This window comes from Mytilus edulis, chromosome 10 (genome assembly GCF_963676685.1).
Source record: "Mytilus edulis chromosome 10, xbMytEdul2.2, whole genome shotgun sequence".
Taxonomy (NCBI): Eukaryota; Metazoa; Mollusca; class Bivalvia; order Mytilida; family Mytilidae; genus Mytilus; species Mytilus edulis.
The window spans coordinates 62,374,719-62,393,287 of NC_092353.1; the positions used below are offsets into that span (position 1 = coordinate 62,374,719).

The 18,569-nt window shown below is 38.4% G+C and overlaps 1 protein-coding gene across 3 annotated transcripts in view; it reads right to left on the reverse strand.

The window, feature by feature from the left end:
• LOC139491667 (uncharacterized) overlaps positions 1–18,569 on the reverse strand; it is a 60,491-nt gene that overhangs the window by 32,241 nt on the left and 9,681 nt on the right. For 2 of the 3 annotated variants that reach the window (XM_071279463.1, XM_071279462.1), the window contains exon 4: positions 17,735–17,874. The exons of the other annotated variant lie outside the window; for it this stretch is intronic. In XM_071279463.1, coding sequence (XP_071135564.1) covers positions 17,735–17,874 — 140 coding nt within the window. The remainder of the gene's footprint in view (positions 1–17,734; positions 17,875–18,569) is intronic. 3 annotated transcript variants of the gene reach the window in all.

Consider the following 18,569-nt stretch of genomic DNA (forward strand, 5'->3'; position numbering starts at 1 on the left):
ACTAATCGCCGTATTTGAATATCAAAAAATAAGACAACGCGTGACCGAACGACGCATGGATTAAACGAGTGCGCAGCACGAGTTTAATCCATAGCGGCGTTCGGTCACAAGTTGTCTTATTTTTGATATTCAAATACGGCGATTAGTTATACTTTTTATTACATTGTCAAATGGCTTTTTTTTTATGAAATTAATGTAGAAAATGTAAGGGACTATATGTTTTTCCTACGCATTTACAATTTGTTTTGATCCGACGTTATCGACGTCTTGACAACGCCTATTGTTGTATGACATCAGAGAGTGAAATAACCACGTTTATTTCACATGTGAAATTATCGGTTTTTATTTAACTGGGATATCATAACTTGAAGCGGTGAATAGCGAAATAAAAATATAAAAAAATGACTGTGACACTATAGCTATATCCCAAATTTCTAAATTCGTCTTTTTGGTCTTATCTAACAAATATTCAAACCATTGTAGGGGTTACGGAGGACCTAATGCCAAATTACGCGTGAAAATTAAGAAAAAGCCAATTTTGAATAATGAAATGGATATTTTGAATAATGAAATGGACTGCTGCGGCCCTTTGGCACCTAATTATAGATATACCTTATACCTCATTCGAAAGCTCATTACGAGAGGAACAAAATGTATATAGTCAATATGCTCCGCAACGAATATTATATGAGTAACGAAGGATTTAAATACCGAAATACGCTTGAACATTGAGAAATAGCTTATTTTGAATAATGGAATGGACTGCTGCAACCCTTCAGTCCCTTATCAAGGCAAAATTTATACACCAAATTAAACCTTATTGATAGAGGAATAAACTGAGCATAAATGATATGTGCCGCAATTACCATTACAGGGGTTACGGAGGACCCAAATGCCAAAATACGACTGAAAATTAAGAAATAGCCAATTTTGAATAATGAAATAGATATTTTGAATAATGGAATGGAATGCTGCGACCCTTTAGCCCCTAATTATAGATAAACTTTATACCTTATTCGAAAGCTTATTACGAGAGGAACAAAAAATATATAGTCAACAGGTTCTGCAACGGATATTAGAGGAGTAACGAAGGACCTAAATATCGAAATACGCTTGAACATTAAGAAATAGCTTATTTTGAATAATGGAATGGACTGCTGCAACCCTTCAAACCCTAATCAAGGCAAAATTTATATACCAAATTAAAGCTTATTGATAGAGAAATAAACTTAGTATAAACGTTATGTGCCGCAATGACCATTAGAGGGGTAAATGAGGACCTAAATGCCAAAATACGCGTGAAAATTAAGAAATAGCCAATTTTGAATAATGAAATGGATATTTTGAATAATGGAATGGACTGCTGCGACCCTTTAGCCCCAAATTATAGATATACCTTATACCTCATTTGAAAGCTTATTACGAGAGGAACAAAATGTATATAGTCAATATGTTCCGCAACAAATATTTAAGGAGTAACGAAGGATTAAAATACCGAAATACGCTTGAACATTGAGAAATAGCTTATTTTGAATAATGAAATGGACTGCTGCAACCCTTCAGTCCCTAATCAAGGCAAAAGTTATACGCCAAATTAAAGCTTATTGAAAGAGAAATAAACTGAGTATAATTGATATGTCCCGAAATGACCATTACAGGGGTTACGGAGGACCTAAATGCCAAAATACGCGTGAAAATTAAGAAATAGCCAATTTTGAATAATGAATTAGATATTTTGAATAATGGAATGGAATGCTGCGACCCTTTAGCCCCTAATTATAGATAAACTTTATACCTTATTCGAAAGCTTATTACGAGAGGAACAAAAAATATATAGTCAACAGGTTCCGCAACGGATATTAGAGGAGTAACGAAGGACCTAAATATCGAAATACGCTTGAACATTAAGAAATAGCTTATTTTGAATAATGGAATGGACTGCTGCAACCCTTCAGTCCCTAATCAAGGCAAAATTTATATACCAAATTAAAGCTTATTGATAGAGAAATAAACTTAGTATAAACGTTATGTGCCGCAATGACCATTAGAGGGGTAAATGAGGACCTAAATGCCAAAATACGCGTGAAAATTAAGAAATAGCCAATTTTGAATAATGAAATGGATATTTTGAATAATGGAATGGACTGCTGCGACCCTTTAGCCCCAAATTATAGATATACCTTATACCTCATTTGAAAGCTTATTACGAGAGGAACAAAATGTATATAGTCAATATGTTCCGCAACAAATATTTAAGGAGTAACGAAGGATTAAAATACCGAAATACGCTTGAACATTGAGAAATAGCTTATTTTGAATAATGAAATGGACTGCTGCAACCCTTCAGTCCCTAATCAAGGCAAAAGTTATACGCCAAATTAAAGCTTATTGAAAGAGAAATAAACTGAGTATAATTGATATGTCCCGAAATGACCATTACAGGGGTTACGGAGGACCTAAATGCCAAAATACGCGTGAAAATTAAGAAATAGCCAATTTTGAATAATGAATTAGATATTTTGAATAATGGAATGGAATGCTGCGACCCTTTAGCCCCTAATTATAGATAAACTTTATACCTTATTCGAAAGCTTATTACGAGAGGAACAAAAAATATATAGTCAACAGGTTCCGCAACGGATATTAGAGGAGTAACGAAGGACCTAAATATCGAAATACGCTTGAACATTAAGAAATAGCTTATTTTGAATAATGGAATGGACTGCTGCAACCCTTCAGTCCCTAATCAAGGCAAAATTTATATACCAAATTAAAGCTTATTGATAGAGAAATAAACTTAGTATAAACGTTATGTGCCGCAATGACCATTAGAGGGGTAAATGAGGACCTAAATGCCAAAATACGCGTGAAAATTAAGAAATAGCCAATTTTGAATAATGAAATGGATATTTTGAATAATGGAATGGACTGCTGCGACCCTTTAGCCCCAAATTATAGATATACCTTATACCTCATTTGAAAGCTTATTACGAGAGGAACAAAATGTATATAGTCAATATGTTCCGCAACAAATATTTAAGGAGTAACGAAGGATTAAAATACCGAAATACGCTTGAACATTGAGAAATAGCTTATTTTGAATAATGAAATGGACTGCTGCAACCCTTCAGTCCCTAATCAAGGCAAAAGTTATACGCCAAATTAAAGCTTATTGATAGAGAAATAAACTGAGTATAATTGATATGTCCCGAAATGACCATTACAGGGGTTACGGAGGACCTAAATGCCAAAATACGCGTGAAAATTAAGAAATAGCCAATTTTGAATAATGAATTAGATATTTTGAATAATGGAATGGAATGCTGCGACCCTTTAGTCCCTTATTAAAGATAAACCTTATACCTTATTCGAAAGCTTATTACGAGAGGAACAAAAGATACATAGTCAACAGGTTCCGCAACGCGTATTAGAGGAGAAACGAAGGACCTTAATATCGAAATACGCTTGAACATTAAGAAATAGCTTATTTTGAATAATGGAATGGACTGCTGCAACCCTTCAGTCCCTAATCAAGGCAAAATTTATATACCAAATTAAAGCTTATTGATAGAGAAATAAACTTAGTATAAACGATATGTGCCGCAATGACCAATAGAGGGGTAAATGAGGACCTAAATGCCAAAATACGCGTGAAAATTAAGAAATAGCCAATTTTGAATAATGAAATGGATATTTTGAATAATGGAATGGACTGCTGCGACCCTTTAGCCCCAAATTATAGATATACCTTATACCTCATTTGAAAGCTTATTACGAGAGGAACAAAATGTATATAGTCAATATGTTCCGCAACAAATATTAAAGGAGTAACGAAGGATTAAAATACCGAAATACGCTTGAACATTGAGAAATAGCTTATTTTGAATAATGAAATGGACTACTGCAACCCTTCAGTCCCTAATCAAGGCAAAAGTTATACGCCAAATTAAAGCTTATTGATAGAGAAATAAACTGAGTATAATTGATATGTCCCGAAATGACCATTACAGGGGTTACGGAGGACCTAAATGCCAAAATACGCGTGAAAATTAAGAAATAGCCAATTTTGAATAATGAATTAGATATTTTGGCTGCGACCCGTTAGTCCCTTATTATAGATAAACCTTATACCTTATTCGAAAGCTTATTACGAGAGGAACAAACGTTACATAGTCAACATGTTCCGCAACGCGTATTGGAGGAGAAACGAAGGACCTTAATATCGAAATATGCTTGAATATTAAGAAATAGCTTATTTTGAATAATGGAATGGACTGCTGCAACCCTTCAGTCCCTAATAAAGGCAAAATATATACACCAAATCAAAGCTTATTGATAGAGGAATGAACTGAGTATAAACGAAACGTGCCACAATGACCATTAGATGGGTTACGGAAACCCCCAAAATACGCGTGAAAATTAAGAAATAGCCAATTTTGAAAAATGAATTAGATATTTTGAATAATGGAATGGAATGCTGCGACCCTTTAGCCCCTAATTATAGATAAACCTTATACCTCATGCATTCGAAAGCTTATTACGAGAGGAACAAAAGGTATATAGTCAACATTGTCCGCAACGCATATTAGAGGAGTAACGAAGGACCTCAATATCAAAATATGCTTGAACATTAAGAAATAGTTTTTTTTTAAATAATGGAATGGACTGTTTGAACCCTTCAGTCCCTAATCAAGGCAAAATTTATACACCAAATTAAAGCTGATTGATAGAGGAATAAACTGAGTGTAAACGAAATGTGCCACACTGACCATTAGAGGGGTTACGGAAAACCTAAATGCCAAAATACGCATGAAAATTAAGAAATTGCCAATTTTGAATAATGAAATGGATATTTTGAATAATGGAATGGACTGCTGCAACCCTTCAGTCCCCAATCAAGGCAAGATTTATACACCAAATTAAAGCTTATTGATAGAGGAGTAAACTGAGTATAAACGAAATGTGCCGCAATGACCATTAGAGGGGTTATGGAAACCCTAAATGCCAAAATACGCATTAAAAAGTCAGAAATAGCCAATTTTGAATAATGAAATGGATATTTTGAATAATGAAATGGGCTGTTGTGACCCCTTAGCCCCTAATTACAGATATACATTATACCTCATTTGAAAGGTTATCAAGAGAGGAACAGTAGTATGATTATGAGAGTTCTGCCACACACCTATTTTGAGGTTGAGGTCGAGGGCAAATGTGTCTTTGTGGAAGAAAGAAACACACACACACAAAAATAAAAATTCACAGATAGAATGAACACAATGGATTTCAAAATTACAAATATGTTTGATCAGAGATAGAATACGGCACAAGAGGTAGAAATTCTAAAAAAAACTGTCCGCTGTTAAGGCAATCGAGAACAGCGCTGCAATGATGAGGAAATTCTCAAATGGCGAGAAGTAGGACATGACTCACACTGGATTGTCAAAGACATTAAAGATGTTGACACTGTAAAGGTCTGCAAAATTATAACCTATTCGCACATGGGGATGTGAGAGATAAAACAAGAAGGTGACTATCGTCTTGGCAAAGAGAGAGATCGATGGAGCTGTGCAAATTGTGAGCTATGGAATGAAAAAATCCAGACGCATGGGGTACGTTTCACGACTTTCTTATTTTTTATGAGGATTATAGGATCGGAAGTGTTTGGATATATATGTTTTGTAGGCCCGAAAACTAGGTCTAAAAACCAGTGAATTGGGGATGGTGGTTTTGGGGTGACCTAAATTGATTTTTTTTATTGCTAGGATAAAGACATGGATCCAATAGTGAACATGGAGTTAGTAGTTGAAAACATCAAAGCCCAGAGAGGTATAGCCAAAATGAACCACCTTCGAGGGTACTCCCGGGTGAGGAAAGATCAGTTGGTTGAGAGTTGATAGAAACGAAGACAAATCTTAAATTTTATCGTCGTCCCAAACCCCACACGAGAAAAGATTATCACCCAGGCAAAACAACTTGGATTGAAAGGGATTGGCAGGCTGTCGATAGATCGACTGCTAAAGAAGGTGCAGGAAAAGATTTGGGGAGATATGAAAGCCATTGGGGATAAAATTGAGGTACATTTGCCGAAGAAAGCTTTAAAGATGTATTTACTACCTGGAATATGACCCCCATTATTGGCATGGACGTGCAGACTTCCTTTAAGATGTCTCGGATGTCCCGGGTGGAACTTATAGACGATTGGGCATTGTAAGGGGCAAAACAATGTGATCATGCACTGTACCTTTGTAAAGATTGATCCAACGGGTAAGGCGGATAATGAGAACGAGGGATACTTTCACTCGGGAAACTAGATTTCCACCGCGGCCACGGACTTGGTTGAAACCCTTGAGGAGACGGATAAAAAGATCGTAGAAAAGATTTCCCCAGTGGATCTCTGACAAAACTAGGGAAATGTTAAATACTTCCTCGGTCCAGAGGGGGGTGTATCCCTTCTCGAATGTACCTTTCTTCTTGGTGATTCGGAAAATCGCGGTGGTTTCATGGGAGGTATGCTGCCGTAAAGATTCCAATACAACTTGTTTCCATGTTCCTTATGACTTGCGGCAACATGGGCCATCTTGATAGCGGTGCTTGGTGGTATTGTACTGGCGAACAAGATCGTCCCGGACATCGATATAGGTGCGTGTGAAGTTGGCTGAAAAGTATTTGAACATTTTCTCTTTCATGGTGCGGATCCAACGTTTGACTTCTCTTCGTTCCCGGTGGAATAGAGATCGATACCATGCTGTTGAAGCAGCTGATTTAAATGTTTGTTGTAAAACTCAGTGCCTTTGTCTATCCATAGCTTCTTGGGTACACCACTTGGAGTCATCCCCCACCGTCACACCTTCATGTTCTTGAGTGGTAGCAGCCAGCAATATTTGGAGAAGACATCGATAATGATCAGCATAAATTTATTTCCCTTGTGGTTCCTGGTGAAGTCACTCATATCAACGAGATCGGCCGCCCAGGTCTCATCCACACCACCCACCGCTACACAGCGTTTATAAAACTAGCGTCGAACTGGTTTGTGCAACTCCTCAGCTAGCTCATCGGTCCAGCGAACTTTTTTTAACACCCAGACCGAATCCAACTTTGGTACCGATGATGGGTCCGACGATGCTGCAGTCCAAGCGTTTGCGTGTGGTAGAGTTGGGAATGATGTTAAGCGAGGCTAGCATAGCTTCGTCACAGATGGAGTTGCGTGCGGTTGCATCCTTGTGCTGGGTATAACAAAATAAAGATCGTGGGGATATGCTGCCTGGTCAACTTGAGTAATGGGTTTTGAGCAAGCCTTCTGGGTGCCATCGAGAAGTAGTCGCTTGCTAAGTTTAGTCCCTGGCCCGGTGAAGTTGTGTACGGGTAGATGCATTTCCATGGGTAATCGGTTGATTAGTTTGTTCATGAACCCTGTACCGGTTGTAGCAACAAACTGAGACTTTTTGGCATCGCGCACCTTGTAGTTGACAACCTTTCACCGTCGCCCGTTGCTGGTCATTACCTCGCTGGTGTTAACTGTGTCCGTCTTTCTACAACTTTCACACAGAAAATCATCGCTATTTTATTTTAATAAATGAACGTTGAAGACATTTCCTACAGTGCCAACGCCCCCACGAGGAGTAATCACTACCTCCTACCTCAGCAATCGATAAGACGGTCGATCATTGGGAAGTGGGACTGTGATAAGACGACGCTGCTGAACAACCTATGTCTGCGCGATGGATGGCTCCGACTACAATCGATTGTTCGTCTTCGGATAATCGCTTTACCAACCTATCTACCAGCTGTTGGAGCAAGCGCTGGAAAAAAGCTTCCCTAAAGAAGATATCCGAGACCTCCTACAGTGTAAGTGCAAGTCACCCTACTCGTTGATCGATGTGGTCAACACCTTACCACCACCACGACACCCGAGTGGTATCAACACTTTTTTCTTCGAGCAAGGGAGCGATGTACCAGAGCCCCGAGAATTTGATCCCAGCTGCAAGAACCTCATGGTGAACCTCATGGTGTTCGACGACTTGATGCTGAGAAAACAGAACACGTGTGAGGACAACGTCGATTGTTTCTACCTGTGCCAAAACTACTTCACACTGCCCCGCTAGTCGATCCGGCAGAACGCTAAGAATATCGACCACATCAGGCGCGATCACTTCAACGATCTCACTAAGGAACAGTTTGACGCTCTGTGTAAGCAATTGCTGGTCCAAGCCCTATGGATTTGTAACCATCGATTTTACAAGCACCAAGGCAACTGGAAAATATCGATGCAAATTAAATAAGTTCTATGAGGTATAAGATAAAGAATGGATCAGCCCGAAGATTTCTTTATGGAACTGAAGAATGAAGAATATCTGGACACAGAAGAACCCCAGCCCTGCAAGTTCGAATGGCCCTGCAAATGCAATTTTGATTGGCTCCAGTCGATATGAGGAGCATATGTTGAAAATGCGGTTGCGTGATCATTCGCCCGATCAAAAGCGGTGGAGGTGATTTCAACGGCAATTTTTTCAACCCAAATGCCCTACCAAGACGATTCGAGGCCACCAATGCACATACCCATGTCACTTGAATCTTTCGAAGAAAAAAGGGATCCGTATCAGCTGTGTAATACCTTCGTGTGCAACTCATCGGGACGTTCAACAGCATGCGATCCTATTAGATAAATAACGTTTATTAAGATTATCGACCCTAAGCAGCGTGAGGCACTTGCCAGGGAGATTCAAACCAGTTAATTGCAGCATCGCCGCAGCCGGGACCTTAACAAGGTGTTCAAGCATGTGGTTGAGGCTTAACGAGAGGTAGCTTCACAGATCACCAAAAAGATCGCAGACCTCCCTGCAACAGTGCCCTCCCTCCCTCCCTCCTCCACAACCCGAGTTTGCCGATCCACTACTTATTGCACCACCTACAGACACTGTCCTCGGAGCTCAAGCACATTTGCAGCTCAGTATGACTACTTCCGCTGAACACACCTTTGGATTGCGATCTGAAAACGATGGTATCTTCATCGGAAGCTCAACAGTAACTTTTAACGGGGATAATTTTTTCATGGATAGTGTGAAGTACAAATAAACTCATCATAGATACCAGGACTAAATTTTGTATATACACCAGACGCGCGTTTCGTCTACAAAAGATTCAGCAGTGACGCTCGAATCCAAAAAAGTTAAGTAAAAGAAACAAAGGCCAAAGAAAGAACGAAGTTGAAGAGCATTGAGGACCACAATTTCTAAAAGTTTTACAAGGGAATCCTTGGCCTCTGGGAAGTCATGGTGAAAAAGAAACCAGAATCGCTCGAGCTCGACGACCTTGACGACTATGCAGAGATCCTGAAAGGTTCTGGTGCTATGTATAAAGGCAATTCCATCTTTTCAAGAACCCCGAAGGCGAATAAGAATTACAAGTGGAAGGGAATCGTGTCCCACATCTACCAGAATTTTTTTCAACTTCAAGCAGATTCTCGATCGCTTGGAACTGTGTGCTGCAGCATACCGAGCAGGAAATAATGGTGTGCGCAACGAAATTGTGTCGATTATTCATGCTATGAAAAAGGGTAGACATATCAGCATCGAAGAATATATGGCGCTTCATTATAGCATACTATAAGTAAATGTTGCCAATCAAGGTGACCCGCCCCCAAAAACGCAGAATGTCCACTCAACAGTCCAATGTTAAACCCAGCAAACCCAGTTGAACAACCTGATCTCCGGTTCTGGCATTGCTACCATTCATGACTTCCTGCAGCGCTATAAATAAATACATCACCGAAGGGTTGACGTTCGACGAATGTTTCCAAGAATATCAAGTTCACGAATACGAACCATAAGCTGGTGCCAACCTGAATAATCCAGGTGAGATACGAATCAACATCGAAACCCAGACTTGTTCCTCCATCCCGCTGAAAGTTATCTCTTGGTAGAGGGGCTACTGTAAAAGAACCACGGTAGTGCATATGCTAATGCAGATCTAGTGTCTTTCATTCACAATGGAATCATGTATCTCTTCAAGACCATCAGTTACAATTAATGCAAGCTCTCAGACCAGCTGATCGAACATATCAACGACCCAGTCGTTGCCATCACCATGCTGGGAATGTTGATTTATCGCAACAATTTCTCCAAATCCCAAGGTCTCAACTAGCTGGGGTACAAAGATTTATCTACCGAAGCCGAGGCCGAAAACACAGGGTTCGCAGTACTTCATGGGTATATTATCACTAAGCCCGCCAACAAAGGATCGTTTTCATTCACCATACCCCTGAGACACATTTTCGGCTTTGCAGACGATAACAATAAAATTGTGTATGGATTCAAGCACGAATTGCCACTCGTGCGCGACTCGGACCACAATGCCATCCTGCTGCTGCCGTCAACGATGTGGCGAAAATCAACATGAGGACGTGGCGAAAATCATCCTGAGTAAGATCTCTTGGTTTGTTCCTCACGTCCTTCCTTCCTTCCGATGAAAAAAAACTGCGGTTGTACAAGACCATCCAGAGCAAGAGTTAGATCGATTGTGGTTTCCGAATACGACAGTGTGATTCTACAAGTGTTACCCAAACCTTACAGTTCCACTGGCGTTTGTCTGCCAAGAGCGGTCGGGAGAAACCGAGATACATCATCGAAGCCTTTCAGACCGGTAAAAGTACGATCGGACTCAATATGCAGCCGTGTTCGACCACTACAAGTTGCGAACTATCTACGTCACTCTCATCGCAGAACGCTACCCGGCGGTAGACTTCAATACCAGTTTCACACAAACCAAGATCGCCAGAGTGTACAAGAATGTCGCAGATTCTGAAAAAACTACTTCAACATGGACCGTTTTATCAGCAACTGCAACATTAACCCCTCCGATTTCGTCGATCTGTACCCACTGTTTGTCATTGATGTGAGTCACCAGACCGAGCGGTTGAAAGAGTCGACCGTTGACATTCAGATCTGATAGAGTTCGAGCGCAAAGTACCTGCAAACACCGAGTTATTTGCACTTGTGATTTCCGACAGAATCCTGCAGTTTGAATCCGATGGTCAGAAGATGAACGTCGTGTACAAAAAGTAAAAAAATGGATAAAATTCACCTTCAAGTAACTCCTCTTTGCCAGCCGCCCTGCCGAAGTCTATGCGATCGTGGTGAAGGTAATTAAACAACTGAGAAGTATGGCGGTATCGAAGAGTGGAAGCAAAAATATGTGACAATGGCGTACCATAAATAAATGGATAACACATGGTTGCAACAAATTGCTAATAACACCAACCCCAAGCATTGGTTTTCCTTCATCGTTTCTAGAAACGATTCCTAAATCCTTACCCGGTTCAATCTCAACTGCAAATTAAGGAATCCAAGACCTACGAGATGACATCGGTGAACCTGGAAACCAATAACTCCATCCCTAACATTCATATGCATACAGGTAACAATTCCTTCCGATACTCTCCCGACGATGGTGCCTACTGGTTTTCCATCGCACTAAGCACAGGTTCCTATGACCTCGAAGACATGAACAATGAAATCAAGCGACAGCTACGGCCCAACAAACACAAAACGAAGATCATCATCTATGCCAACCGGGCGACCCTAAGAGCAACGCTGACCCTCGCCAGACTCTATCAAGTATACTTCGACGTTGTCAATAGCATCAACACCGTCTTGGAATTCAAGTGACAGATTTTCACGTTCGGTGTGATCACAAACCGCTATACAGAAGGGGAGCACATTGTAAATATCGTCAGAATCAACAGCATTTGGGCGAATAGTGATATATCAACCATGGAAGTTATGTAAATGGTATACAGTAGTCTTTCATCTACAGCTTTTTTCCCGCAGACGGTCCTGGCATGAAAATCATTCAAACCCCCAAGATCCTAGTATACTTGCCAGTGATCTTGCGAACCAGCAATCGCATGCAAACATATCTCAACGACCAAGACGGTAGGCACATCGATCTCAGAGGTGAACATCTCTCCATCCGTTTTCATCTTCGAGAGGTATGAATAAATGACTTCTCACGAACATGGTTTCAACTTGACAAAAGGTCAACATAATAAACTACAACGGGCTGCCAAGAAAGGATTCCTGTCGCTATTCGTTTGTCCCATGCAAACCTGGCTCACCTCTCGGCAGGTTCACAAGATTACCAAGCTTCTACAAAAAAGGTACTGGTGGTATGAATTGGGAGCTGAGTACCACCCAAATGAAGGTAAACATGCAAAAAGTAGGTGGATTCCTACCCATGTTGGCAAGGCTGGCAATGAGGACACTCCCCATGATAGCAAAAGACTATTCTACCAGCCTTGGGTGTTGGAGATTGAGCGCTTTGGGTGGTGTAGCCGTCAACAAGGCCTTAAGGTCTGGATTGTACCTGAAACGTGGTGGATGCGTTTGCACAGTGAATCCATGTGGCAACGGTCTCTACCTCAAATCATTAAACGCCCAGACGGGTATGGACTCTACTTAAAGCGTGGTCAGCAATTTCACGACGGAGCCGGTCTGGTCTTATATTTAGATGCTAACAGCCCCTTCAAAAACATTTCCCTCCTCGGTATGCTCCTTTAAAACAAATGAACACTTCCAATCATACCGTACTTATAAAAATATAAGAGTCGTGGTAATCATACCCGGCCCGGTGCGCCTGTCTTTTTTTATCCCATAGCTCAGGATTTGCACAGCTTCATGGGTCTCTCTCTTTGCCCAGACGATGGTCAGCTGCTTGTTAAGTCTTTAACATCCCCAAGTGCGAATATTTTTTTCTTCCGAGCACAAGGTTATACTTTTGGCAAATCAACACTTCGTGTAAACATCTTAAATGTCTTTGACAATACAGGGTGAGTCCTGAACTACTTCTCGCCATTTGAGAGTTTCCTCGTCAGTATTTACCAAAATTTCTACCTCTTGCGCCATATTCTCTCTCTGATCAAACATATTTGTTTTTATCTTACAATCCATTGTGGTTATTTTATCTGTGGATTTGTTTTGGTGTGTTTTCTTTCTTCCACAGAGATACATTTTCCCACGACCCCAACCCCCACATTTTCCCTTCAACCCAACCACCCACGTTTTGCCCTCTAAACTTCGTCAACGAGCGTGCAAGATTTTCGGATTTTTAGGTCCTGTCCCAGCAGAAATTCCCCTCAAAATGTTCACGCGTATTTCGATATTTAAGTCCTTCATTAATGCGCGGAATAAATTTACTATATACCATTTGTTCCTCTCTTTATAAGCTTCCAAATGAGGTATAGGGTAGATCTGTAATTAAGGGCTGAAGGGTCCTAGCAGTCCATTTCATTATTCGAAAGAAGCTATTTTTCAATGTTCAAGCGTATTTCGGTATTTAAATTCTTCGTTACTCCTCTAATATGCGTTGTGGAACAAAATGACTATATACATTGTATTCCTCTCGTAATAAGCTTTCGAATGAGGTATAAGGTATATCTATAATTAGAGGCTAAAGGGTCGCAGCAGTACATTCCTTTATTCAAAATATCCATTTCAGTATTCAAAATTGGCTATTTCTTAATTTTCACGCGTATTTTGGCATTTAGGTGCTCCGTAACTCCTCTAATGGTCATTGCGGCACATAAAGTTTATACTCAGTTTATTCCTCTATCAATTAGCTTTAATTTGGTTTATAAATTTTGCCTTGATTAGGGACTGAAGGGTTGCAGCAGTCCATTCCATTATTCAAAATAAGCTATTTCTTAATGTTCTAGCATATTTCGATATTTAGGTCTTCGTGACTCCTCTAATATGCGTTGCGGAACATATTGACTATATAGCTTTTGTTCCTCTCGTAATAAGCTTTCGAATGAGGTATAAAGTTTATCGATAATTAGGGGCTAAAGGGTCACAGCAGTCCATTCCATTAATGAAAATATCCATTTCATTATTCAAAATTGGCTGTTTCTTAATTTTCACGCGTATTTTGGCATGTAGGTCCTCAGTAACCCCTGTAATGGTCATTGCAGCACATATCGATTATACTCAGTTTATTCCTCTATCAATAAGCTTTAATTTGGTATATAAATGTTGCCTTGATTAGGGACTGAAGGGTTGCAGAAGTCCATTCCATTATTCGAGATAAGCTATTTCTTAATGTTTTAGCGTATTTCGATATTAAGGTCCTTCATGACTCCTCTAATATGCGTTGCGGAACATGTTGACTATGTACTTTTTGTTCCTATCGTAATAAGCGTCCGAATAAGGTATAAGGTTTATCTATAATTAGGAGTAAAGGGTCGCAGCATTCCTTTCCATTATTAAAAATATCTATTTCATTATTCAAAATTGTCTATTTCTTAATCGTCACCTTATTTTGGCATTTAGGTCCTCAGTAACTCCTCTAATGGTCATTGCGGCAGATATCGTTTAGACTCAGTTTATTCCTCTTTAAATAAGCTTTAATTTGGTATATAAGTTTTCACTTGATAAGGGACTGAAGGGTTGCAGCAATCCATTCCATTATTCAAAATAAGCTATTTCTTAATGTTCAAGCGTATTTCGATATTTAGGTTCTTCGTTACTCCTCTAATATGCGTTGCGGAACATGTTGACTATATACTTTTTGTTCCTCTCGTAATAAGCATTCGAATAAGGTATAAGGTTTATCTATAATTATGGGTGAAAGGGTCGCAGCATTCCATTCCATAATTCAAAATATCTATTTCATTATTCAAAATTGGCTATTTCTTAATGTTCAAGCGTATTTTGGCATTTAGGTCCTCCGTAACCCCTCTAATGGTCATTGCGGCACATATAATTTATAATCAGTTTATTCCTCTATCAATAAGCTTTAATTTGTTGTATAAGTTTTGCCTTGATTAGGGACTGAAGGGTTGCAGCAGTTCATTCCATTATTCAAAATAAGCTATTTCTCAATGTTTAAGCGTATTTCGGTATTTAAATCCTTCGTTAGTCCTCTAATATTCGTTTAGGAACATATTGACTATATGCATTTTGTTTCTCTCGTAATAAGCTTTCGAATAAGGTATAAGATTTATCTATAATTTGGGGCTAAAGGGTCGCATCATTCCATTCCATTATTCAAAATATCCATTTCATTATTCAAAATTGGCTATTTCTTAATTTTCACGCGTATTTTGGCATTTAGGTCCTCAGTAACCCCTCTAATGGTCATTGCAGCACATATCGTTTATACTCAGTTTATTCCTCTATCAATAAGCTTTAATTTGGTATACATATTTTGCCTTGATTAGGGATTGAAGTGTTGCAGCAGTCCATTCCATTATTCAAAATAAGCTATTTCTTAATGTTCAAGCGTATTTCGATCTTTAGGTCCTTCATTATTCCTCTAATATGCGTTGCGGAACAAGTTGACTATATACCTTTTGTTATTCTCGTATTAAGATTTCGAATAAGGTATACTGTTTATCTATAATTAGGGGCTAAGGGGTCGCAGCATTCCCTTCCATTATTCAAAATATTTATTTCATTATTCAAAATTGGCTATTTCTTAATTTTCACGCGTATTTTGGCATTTATGTCCTCCTTAACTCCTCTAATGGTCATTGCGGCACAATCAACTTGTTTTATCCATGATTTATTAAAGGATGAAGAATAGCAAAGTCCAGTGAAAATCAAAAAAAGAAAGGCCACGTAGAGTTTTTCAATTTTGAAAAACATATGTTTTGGTATTCAGGTCGTCCATACATTGAACCAAGGAATTTCTGTTAAAAATAGTTAGGAAAACCCACTAGTTTATCATCCGAAACTAGGAACTAGATAAATATATCAAATTAAAATTTAAAGAGTGTTTTTATTTATTTTTTCTGATATTTATTTGAATATTTTTTGTTTGTTTGATAACACCAAAAAGACGAATTTAGAAATACGGGATATAGATATAGTGTCACAGTCAATTTTTTATATTTTTATTTCACTATTCACCGCTTCAAGTTGAATAATGAAATATGAACTATTTCATTATTCATTTTTTAAACATTGAATCGTGAATAGTGAACTATTTCATTATTCATTATTGAATTTTGAATAATGAACTCTGAATAATGGACGTACTTCAGCGCGGTTCCATTTCCATTGAACTAGTACACATTTTTGTTTTAAGGGACCAGCTGACGCCCGCCTCCGGGTGCGGGATTTACTCGCTGTCTTGAAGACCCATTGGTGGTCTTGGGCTACTTTCTGCTCTTTGGTTAGGTTATTGTTTATTTGATACATTCCCCATGTCCATTCTCAAGTTTACTTATTTACTGGCTATTACGACAATAAACTTGCTATTGTCCGAATAGTAAGTAAGTAAGTGTTGATCATACAGAAAAAAAAACTGGTATATATTACGAGTCTACGAATAGATATTCTCTTTGTACTAGTTCTCTTAAAACTGTTCCAAATAAAATATTTGGAGTAACACATCGTTTTTTAATTTGAAGCGCACGACGTTAAAATTCCGAGAGTTTGTAGTAATTTGGACAACCATTTTAAGTACTTCAGTGGCAGATAAAGAATCCATTGGTGGGATGACAGAGGGGCAATCGAAAAGTCTGCCTTAAACAGTAGGAGGAAAGTGGTCATAATCAGAAAAGTATTGAAACACAGAGTGTTTGACAATGATGAGGACTTTCTTATTTAATTATATATGGCAGAGTGGACTTTAATTGTAACTTATCTTTAAATTGTTTAATTCGGCTCCTATACCTCACATATTCTTTTGTTCTGGCTTAGTTTGGCTCTGCCGATTTTACACTGGTAACCTCGAATTGATAGATCGATGGATGTGTTACGTCCGGTACAAATTAAATTCATTTTAAGAACGAGAACATGATCAAGCGATATAGGAATATATAATCTGCTTTGTACTGAAACGACCGGCTGGGCCGGATGTTTTGACGTGCTTGTTTGCAAGGTTACAGTCCCCAGGAAGACTTGTCACCTTACCCGCCCAGTATCCGGCCACATTACAAATTCGGACTTCGAAATAACCAGTCTTAACTATTATTCCTTAATGTTAAAATTGAGAATGGAAATGGGGAATGTGCCTAAGAGACAACAACCCGACCATAGAAAAAAACAACAGAAGGTCACCAACAGCTCTCCAATGTAGCGAAAAACTACCGCATGTTAATCAGAGAATTTAAGCAGAGAAACAGCAATTCTTAAGTCTTTAGTTGACTATACATTGTTTTGACTCAACTTCAAATAAACCAAACTGGTGTTTTTCTCCTTATATTGTGTTTCCCACATTGTCATATTTGCGGCTAAATCACATTTCAACGTTCTTATAGCATGTATATGTTAACGGCGTCTTCAGCCTTATTAAATACAGTTCACATCATAGGTTCAAAATTTGGCAAAATATATTTGTTTATCTGATTTATTTGAACACATTTGTATTCTCAGTCATTCGATGGGTAATTTGTGTAAAATCTTTTTATCGCAGATAGTAATCCTGTGTTCAGGTTCTTTGCAATTATCATTGACAAAACCGATAACAACAGGACCTGTGATTTTAATTATAGCTCTGAAAGCTTACTCCCTTTGAAATATTTTTCCTTTAAATTATTCAACGAGACCATAGATTAATAAATGTTGTTTTGTTACTCCTTTTTTCATATCTAGGTTCTTCTACAACACGTATTCAGTTGTGCGTTGTCTAATGGGAGCGACTTTGCTGAATTCATCTTTTCACAAAGTTATTAACCTGCGGTATTTCACGATTAACGAATACAGTGCGAACATATATAATAGAAATTAATCCATACTTGTATTCCTGTACCATGAATTTCAATCCTCCTTCAAAGTCGTCAGATAAAAAATATACTTCTTTTGCTTTTTTGTATATGCCAGTTATGCACTTTTGATTTAAAACCTCGAAAGCAGCTTCACCAGCTGATGTATATATCTACAGAACAACATGAATCATCGTCATTTCATTATAATAAATTTGCTTGTAATCAAGTTCAATGAAGCAATATTTAATAATAGTTAAACCTCGGTCTGAGACTTTGCTATGCTTAAAATAGGTAGACGGTATCCCCTCTTGTCATCATGGCGGTGTTTTACTTGCATTTTGAATATGTAAACATAGCCAATATTTGTTATTATACATTTGCCCGTGGCATTACTATTTATCTTTTACATAAATGAACAAGATCGACAAATATTGTCATTCTAGAGGTAATAAAAACAAAAACAAATAACAGTAATGAGTTTGATAAGATGCCAAAAACCTTGCTTCTCTTATTGCTAGTAAAATGTTCAATAATAACTTTAGATACTCTTGAAACGTTTATTGTAACTTTTGAAATTGATGGCAGACGTCACCCATTCGAAAGAGCCGTTTTATATCATATTGTACGACGGGTGTAACATATAGAGAAGCATCCTAATTTGATTCTTAGGTTTGTTTTAAATTGGTGCATTCTGTTTTTTTCGATAATGTTTTGTGGGGTTTCTTTGTTGTTTTCTTTTTCAATGTTTGTGTTGTCTCCACCTATTAACGTATCGTTTATTCTTCGTTCGAGAAATATTGTTTTCAATTCAAACTATTGTTTTGAAAGTAACGCATAGCGTGTTATATATTGAATAGGAACTTCT